General features: G+C 44.8%; 1 protein-coding gene across 1 annotated transcript; it reads left to right on the plus strand.

The window, feature by feature from the left end:
- Positions 1-596: 596 nt before the first annotated feature.
- Positions 597-8,303, plus strand: BRK1 (BRICK1 subunit of SCAR/WAVE actin nucleating complex). Its single transcript, XM_051982065.1, has 3 exons — positions 597-750; positions 7,382-7,464; positions 7,600-8,303. Exons 1-3 carry the CDS (start codon positions 633-635, stop codon positions 7,624-7,626), a joined length of 228 nt encoding a protein of 75 aa, XP_051838025.1. The 5' UTR covers positions 597-632; the 3' UTR covers positions 7,627-8,303.
- The last annotated feature ends 267 nt before the right edge of the window (positions 8,304-8,570 follow it).

Raw genomic sequence — 8,570 nt, forward strand, 5'->3', positions numbered from 1 at the left:
GATTCTCTGGCCCCTTTTTGTCCTCGCAGCACTTCGGCACACAGTAGGCGATTAATAAATGCTGCGTGACAGGGTCAGCCCCGTTATTGTTTACGAACAGGCAGCGCTGCTCTGTCTGCCCAACTAGTGACGCGACTCTTGGGTGGCCTTTGAGGGGGGGTTTAGGGCAGGCGCTGCTAGGTGACTCGGCCAGGGTCACACAGCCAGGCTGCGGTGGAGGCAGCTTGACCCCGGGGCTCAGGGACTCAAACCACTGCGGCTTTCGAAGGGCACCTTGTGAGCGAGCTCCAAGGTTGGTTGCACAACTTTTTCCAGCCCTTTGAAAAGACGCCTCTGCTCTTCGAACTTAGAGGCCAAGGTTGCCTGGTTGGGCCGGCGCACGCGCGCTCCCCCTAACGGCCTTCAACAGCTGGGCCGCACTCCCACCCCACCTCCCACCACCCCCACTGGGCTCAGGCGCACGCGCAACCCGCCTCCCTCCGAAGTTCTCTGCAGAGGTAGGCGGGGGCGGCCGTTCGGAGTGCGCACGCGTATTGCTGCCGGCTCCTCCATCTTCCGGGGGCGGGCGGGGCGCGAGCCAAGAGCGCGCTTCCGGCGTGGGCGGCGCAAGCGCGCTGGGTCGGGCGGGGGCCATGGCGGGGCAGGAGGATCCGGTGCAGCGGGAGATCCACCAGGACTGGGCGAATCGCGAGTACATCGAGATCATCACTAGTAGCATCAAAAAGATCGCGGACTTCCTTAACTCGTTCGGTGAGCACCTGGGAGGGGGAGTTAGGACTGGGAGGAGTCGCCGAAGCGACTGCCCCTTGCCCCCAACCTGCACTCCCTCTAGCCACACCCCGCCCTCGCGCCGGTCCTACCCCCGTGACCTCGACCCTGCGCCCCCCACCCGGGAGTGTGGGGCGCTCTTTGGCAGTCGGGTCCACCGGAGGCGATCCCTTCCCCCCACCTCGAGCGCTTCCGGGCGGAGGGCGAGAGAATCCCCCTGATCACTCCGAGCTGGGAAGCGGGGAGGTCATTGGTGAGGCCGGAGAGACCGAGATTGACAGGCTGCTGCCCCTGCCTCCCGGGGCCCCCAAACCGAGAGGGGGCGACGATCCTGTGGCCTCGGGACCCACAGCAGAAGTGGACGGACCTCCGAGGGGCCGGGGGCTGGGGGAGGGACGGGAAAGGCTCCTGGCTCGGAACTGATTCTCTAAGGAGCCCCCAGAGAAGCGGGCCATGAATGAGTCCGGGCACTTATTAAGCGCTGACTATGTACCAAGTCGTGGGGTCAAGGCTAGCCGGCTTGGGGAGTCAGATGGCTAAGGGCCAGCGGTCCCTGTGCCTCTGTTGTCTTTGCCTTTGAGCCCGAGGCCTTCCGTGGTGTTTCTGACTCCAAAGTCTGCTGTTTGCCGAGAATTCAGAGTGATGGGACACGTTCAGCGGGAGGCCTGGGCTTCCTGCAGAAGGGGGTGGGGGGTGTCTACAAAGACCTGCCCTGGGAAGCTTGTCGTCTATAAGGGGAGATTAGAAATTTAACTGTCAGCCTCCAGGACTAGTTAAAGTGATGCAAGTGGGAGCGGAAGGCAGAAATGATAGCTCCGTTTCCCGTGGAATAGGGATTAGACTTCAGCAATTCAGTTCTGCCGGACTGCAATAACCAAGAGCCTCGCCGATCTTGCCCTCAAGGAGCTTACATTCGATTGGGAGGATACAACATAAATAGTAGTTTGATGCGGCTTCACTGAGGAAGGGGCCCCTGAGTTGAACCTGGAAGGAACTTAAAGTTTCCAAGTAAGAGATGAGGAAGAAGGCACTGCAGGCATGAGAGTACATTTAGGCTGAAAATAAAATGAAGAATTTGGGGAACAGCCAATAGTCCCATATGTGGCAGGCATACATGGAAGGGTGGGCAATGTAGGATATTCTATGCTAGGCGGAGGAAGTAGTATTGGATCAGGGGAATAAAATGATCAGACTTATTATTTGGGCAGCTTATGTGATTGGAAATCAGACTGAATGGAAACAGAATTAGAAATATTCAAGCTGACAGGTGAGAGGGGCATGAGCTAGGATGGCAGCCGTGGGAGTGCAGAAGGAGGGAGTTGCAGTGGGGATAAAATTGGTCAAACTTACTTGTCAACTGATTGGACATGGGGCATAAGGCAGTGGAAGAGTTTAAAAGCCAATTGTGATGACATGAGTTTTATATGTCTTTAGCAGAAATAGAGAAGGTTGAAGGAGGGAGAGTTTTACTGGGTAAATATAAAATAATTTCATTTTGAACATATTCAATTTGCCTTATCAAAATAATATCCTAGTAGGTCAGTTGATAGTGTGAAATTGTGGAGTTGAAAAAGATTAGAATTAGCTGTATAGATTTATCATCCCAACAGAGGTAATTGAATACCAGGAAGCCAGTGAGATCACTAAGGGGGAAAGTGCAGAAAGATAAGAATAGGAAGACCTACTTTTGGAGAGGTGGGAAGTGAATTGCTTATTCAGCAGAGGAGTTTGAGAAGTAGTCGGGGGGGTAGGAAAAATGATGTCACCAAATCCAAGGGAGGAGTGTTTTTCTAAGTTAGAGGGAGTGAGTGATAGGTTAGCAATATCCAAAAATTCAACAAGATGGACTGAAAAAAGACCCTGAGATTTAGCATTTTGGAGAGAAGCAATTTCAATTGAGTGGTGAGGTGAAGAATGAATGGGTGGTGAGGTAGTGGAGGTGGCAGAGGAATGTAGCAGGACAGGATGGTGGAGATTGGGACATAGTCATAGGCAAGTGGAAAAGGATCAGTAGTTACTGAGAGCTTGGATGAACAGGAAAGAACTGGAAGAGTTGGAAGGGGATCTGAGATGGGCAGCTAAAGTGACTGGAGCTGGGGGAGGAGAGACCTGGGAGGACCCCAGGGCTTCTGAGTAGGGAAGGCAAAGGTACTGTACCATGGTACTGACCCACCCCACCGATCACTTTTCTCAATAAGGTACCGTCAGCCGAGAGATGGGATTGTGGGTATATGTATCTGGCTTAAAGAAAAAGGTTTGGAATATATCCTGTGTGTTGAGAGTCAGAAAAATAAAAGGATTGCCCTTTGGTTGTGAGTCTGATTTAAGATTAGATCACATGAATTTATAGTGGAGTCAGCACCCTTAAATAGCTTCCTCCAGTGGCATTTAGCTCTGGAGAATGAAGAAAAGGCAAGTAGATGGAGGAAATAGTTCAGGGTTGAATGTTGGCAGGGCCTGAAAAACAGGTAGACAATGGGGACAGTGCATATTTGAACTAATTACATATAAGATCAGGATTATGAGGGCAGGAAAATGAGGGCAGACAATGATGGAATTGGAGAACAGCAAGGAATTGAAAGTCCTGGAGGACTGAATAATTGGTTTAGGAGAAATGAAGTAGATCAGGAGATTATAGTCAGAGAAGAGAATGTCAGTTTAAAATCATAAAGTAAAAACAGGCAGAGATATAATATCAGTACTATGCCCCAAAGAAATCAGAGGAAAAGGACTCATATGTGGATGCAGATTGACTTTTTTTTTTTAATGGAGGAGAACCTTGGCCAATGAGACAATTTATTTTGCTTGACTACATGCTGGTAATAGCTTTTGCTTTTCTTGTGTTCTTATGGCAGAAAAGATGGGGAGAATAGAATTTGGAACTGAAAAATAAAATGGAATTGAATTTAAAAAGAAGAAGCACTTATAAGTGATAGTAAACTCTTAGGTATAAACATCCTAGAGGATGGCTAAGATAAAAGGAAAATTTAGATCATGGGTTAAGGAGGCCCAGGTCATATTAATATGCATATTGAAAATAATAGCACCTACCTGATAAGGTTGTTATGGGGATCAAATGAGATATCTATTAAAGTTCTTTTTATAGTGCTTAGTATGTAGTAGGTCCTATATAAATGTTTATTGCTTCTCTTTCCCCCACCCAGTAGGTCAGTTTGACCTAGGTATGACTTACTCTCCTGAGTTTCTTTACTTTGGAGAAAGGTGAGGAATGGAGGGTAAAGACTTCATAGACCTAGAGGCAGAAGGAACTTGAGAGGCCACCTAGTCCAACCCCCACATTTTACAGATGAGGAAATCGAGGCCCAGAGAAGTTAAATGACTTGCCCACAGTCACACAGAGAGTAAGTATCTGAGGCTAGACTTGAAACCAGGGTTTTGGATTCTTAGTATGTAATACTTTTTGTAGCTATCTCTGGTCTTGTCCTCTCTCTGTTAGACTACTTTAGGGCAGGATCTTGTCTGAGCTAAACTTTGTCTCTGCCCCATAGAAGGATACTTAAATGTTTGTTGATCAGTTACCATATTGGAAAGAAAGGAGAATTGTCAGGGTTGTAGATAGTCAGGTGGCCTTGGGAATGGTGCCTTTATATGTCCTGAGAAATCTAGGAAGTGGATGCTGCTATAGAAAGCATTAATCTCAGAGAGCCCTGCACCAGAAATCAAAAGGTTTGGGTCCTTCTAATCCTACATTGGCCACTAAGTAGCTGTTAGAAACTCCTAAGGCACATTATATTCCCTATTGGGGCCGGTACCTCCTGTAAAATAAGGAGTTGGGAGTAAACAATTAAAAAGGTCCCTTGTTGTAATGTTCCATGGTTTTTAGAATTGAAACAAGTTGAACATTCCTACCCAGTAGAGTTGAGTTTAAATCAACTTAGAAAGTTGAAGACTTTCTAACTTTTCATGTTAGTTCCTGACATCTTGGCCTTCCAGTGTCATTTGGGGAATTGAAACTAATACATTTCCTCACATCATGTTTGGACTCAAAAATTTCTTAAAGGCTGAAGAACTCCCATGAAAGATCAGAAGAATCTGATCCTTGGGAGATATAATTCTTTTTTTTTTTTTTTTTAAACAAGGAGACCTAGAAGATTGTTTTTTTTTTTTTAAGTCATGGTTACACACATAACTGTGCTTCCAAGCTGTCTGATAGTAAAGCATTTTGTATAAATCAAGAGGCCCTTTTTCTAAAATTTAATAATAACCTGACACTGCTGTTTGTCACATTTTATTCACCAGCCTTGTGTTGAAATTTAGCATCAGATGTGGTGACATGATTTCTGCACTGATGAGTGCTCAAATCACAGCCATTTTATTCTTAGTTGAAGTAGCACACCATATTTGCTAAATTTAGAAATGAAGAGTCTTATGACCAATTATATTTTAAAGAAAAATATAGGCTTTTATAGTTTGGACCTAAGATTTATAGTGGAAACATGTTTTAAAAGATCCATAAATCAGTAATTGTATACTTTGATTGCCTCCCCCATACTAAAAATGCTCTTGCTGTACTTGTCAGTTAAATGAATTTACCTATAAGAGTATATTTCGTTCTAATCCTTAGCCATCAAGATGGCATGACTCTGGGCCCAGTTTGTGTGCTTACAACTTGATGAAATATGGATTTTGTGATTGGGTGTGACAGATGGTTCAGGGAAGCAGTAGGAGGCCCCATCCCTTTTGAGAAGGTGGCTGTATAATGCTTTTATGATCCAAGAAATCATTGCCCTCTCCAGAAGGAAGGCTATTAGGGTCCCTTGCTTTTGAAATAGAAACCAATTTTCCAACCTAATTCTTGGCTTTCTGAGCTATATTCTTTCTGTTATAAATTAAAGATAATTTGAATAAATGTCTAGTGGGGCTTAGGAACAAGACAATAATTTCTACACATCTCTTTCTTCTGAAATGGATTTTCTGAGGAGACCACAGAACTACCAAATAATATGGTTGCAATTTATATAATGCTTTGAGATTTACAAACTTCTTTCCTCAGAGCAACCCTGTGAGCTAGAAAAATGAAGAACTGAGCTTTAGAAAGTTTAGAGGACTTGACTAAAGTCATATAGTTGTTAAATGTTAGCATTTGAACTCAGGTGTTAATACCAGATCCAATACTCTTTCCACTCTTCCCCCACAGGGGAAAAGTTTCTAAAGATCTAAGTGTGGTAGAATCTAAATGTTCTTCACCATCTTTGAACACATTCTAGATTAAGAGTGTCTTCTCTAAAGTGACCATCTGAGTTCCAGGTAGGATCTGACCAGAGCAGACCAGAGCTCTCTTATCCTGTACACCATGCCACTGCTAACACAGCCTGAAAAGGCATTGGCATGTTGGGCTTCTGTATCATGATGCTGTTTCCTATTGAACTTGCCCTTTTTCCTTTCCAATCCAGAGCTCATTTTCGTAGGCAGAAATTAGCTAAGCAGAATAAGGGTTGAGTACTTTTATCTTCTTTTTGTTATCCCTTAATAGCATCCCATTCATCTGTGCTTTCTTATCCTTTCTTATGAGATTCCTTGACTTTTTATTTGTTCTCCATTACCTCCCTTTTTTATCTTATTTTTTAAAATGTTCTATTGGTAGCTTTTGCATTATCTTCAATTTCTAAATGGCATTCCTCTCCCATCTAAAGAGCCATTCCTTGTTAGAGGAAGTAAAAAAAGGAAGAAAAAAAATCTACATCAGTTTGTTTCCTTTTTTCCTTACTTCAATTTGTTTTCTTTTTGCATTTTCAGAATGTAGTTCTTGAGCGCTTCCTCTCCCTCCAATGCTGACTTTCTTATGGCCTAAAATTTTATAGGGAACTTTCCTCTTATTTTGCTAAGACTTTTGAAGGCTGTCACTTAGAAATTCAGGAAATGGGTCAGACCTTGGCTCCATTTGTTTATGCATCATTTCTGTTTCAGTATCTAGCAGTCATACTCTACTAATTGATGTAAATTTGAAAAATAAATTGGGTCTTGAAATATAGAAGAAGAAAGGGGTGAAAAGAACACAGTTGAATTATCTGGAAATTCAGATTTGTACCTCTGCTCTGCCACTAAGTGGAACTATGACTATGAGAATCTTGGGTAACTCATCTCATCTTTCCGAGCCTCATCTTCCTCAGAGGTATCTTTAAGGAAGAGAGAGTAGTGGACTAAGGTGCTTTCTGTTCTTAAAAATAATCTTTCCATTGATTCTTCCGAGAACATTGTTCTTCTGGGCCCTACAATCTAGAGTTACTTGAGATTTATTATCATGAGTTTAAAAATGTCATCTTTCCCTCTCCTGTGCTATTTCCCTGTCCTTCCTTTATCCTCAGTTGCAGCCTTTAACTTGTGAGACTTCTCCTGTCTTGAATGCCCATTAACTCTCTTGTCTTTTGCCATCTTGAATAGGAATTTCAGTTGCCCCAAACTTGGTGGGGGGCATTAAACTGTGTAACTATTAAGATCTCTTTGCCCCTGGGCTTTGCTTTAAATGTGTGTTCTACCTGAGGTCTCAGTTCCTCTTTTTGGCTGGGAGGTGGGGCTGGGAGGTGGGGCTGGGGCCGGTTTGAGTCTTTGTGTTGTGATAATTGACTTTGAACCTTCCATATCCTTTTATTAGATATGTCCTGTCGTTCAAGGCTTGCAACTCTAAATGAGAAATTGACAGCCCTGGAACGAAGAATCGAGTACATTGAAGCAAGGGTGAGCCTGGCCAGACCTTTTCTTGAGAGGGGGCAGAGATGCCCAAGGGAAAAGCTTGTTTGGGAGTTCTGCAGGAGGGGGACTAGATGTTCCCAAATCCTCGTAAACTGAGTTGTGTCTATTTTTCTTTGACAGGTAACAAAGGGAGAGACCCTTACCTAGACCAATGCAATATACCTGCTGGACAGTCGCCTTGGAGAACACTAGCCTGTGTGGGAGAGGCGCCAGCAGACTCCAGCTCCTTCCTGACTCCTTACAGAGTGCCAGGGCTTGTTCTTGCTTTTCTGTTTTTTAAAATGTGGCCTTTGGGCTCTACCATTTGCATCTGTGGGTGTGTGGAGTGGGGGAGAAGTCCAGGGGGAACTCTCGGAAAAACAACATTGGGCATTTTACTTAAGTGACTTTTTTTTACTTGGAGATATTTGTCAAAATGGCTGAAAAGCTGGAAGTTTGGGACCCTCTTTAAGATGTCCTTATCCACCTCATCTTCAGTCCCTGTCCCCTACAGCTTCCCAGGTGAGAGATGGCCGAACAGCATTTCCACCAGACCCACATTGTCGTTTCGAGAAGGGCTTCGTGTTCACTGCCCATTGTTAGTGGGGGTGCTGAACTCCATGCTGAGGGGGAGCAGTGTTGAGGTTGTCCAAGCTGATGCCCTCCGTCAGGGCGCATGAGCTGCCATAGAATGTCCTTACTAATCCGCCAGATTTTCTGTCCTTTTAAAGGAGATGGGGCTGGGCTCTCACATGGCTGGAGGGGCCATTTTCAAAGTCGTTTTCTTTTTTGTCATGTGAGATGTCTCTGCCTGTCATGTTTTCCCAATAAACTTCTCAACTTTATCTGATTGATGTGATTGAACACATGAAGATGGAAGTAGATCCGGCACCGCCCCTGCTCAGAACAGGCTTCTCTGGGTGGTCTCCACAGCCACAGCCAGGGCTCAGAGCTTCCTGAGAGGGCTGTCCATGGTGCCATGGGAGGAGCTCGGAATTTGGAGTCTCAGGAAATGGGTTCAAATCCTGACTCTGACATGTGCTTATTACTGACCTCTGTCAAGTTACCTACCCTCTGATTTTCCAAATGTCAGGCTTTGAATTTGATATGAT

This window comes from Antechinus flavipes, chromosome 1, assembly GCF_016432865.1.
Source record: "Antechinus flavipes isolate AdamAnt ecotype Samford, QLD, Australia chromosome 1, AdamAnt_v2, whole genome shotgun sequence".
Lineage (NCBI taxonomy): Eukaryota > Metazoa > Chordata > Mammalia > Dasyuromorphia > Dasyuridae > Antechinus > Antechinus flavipes.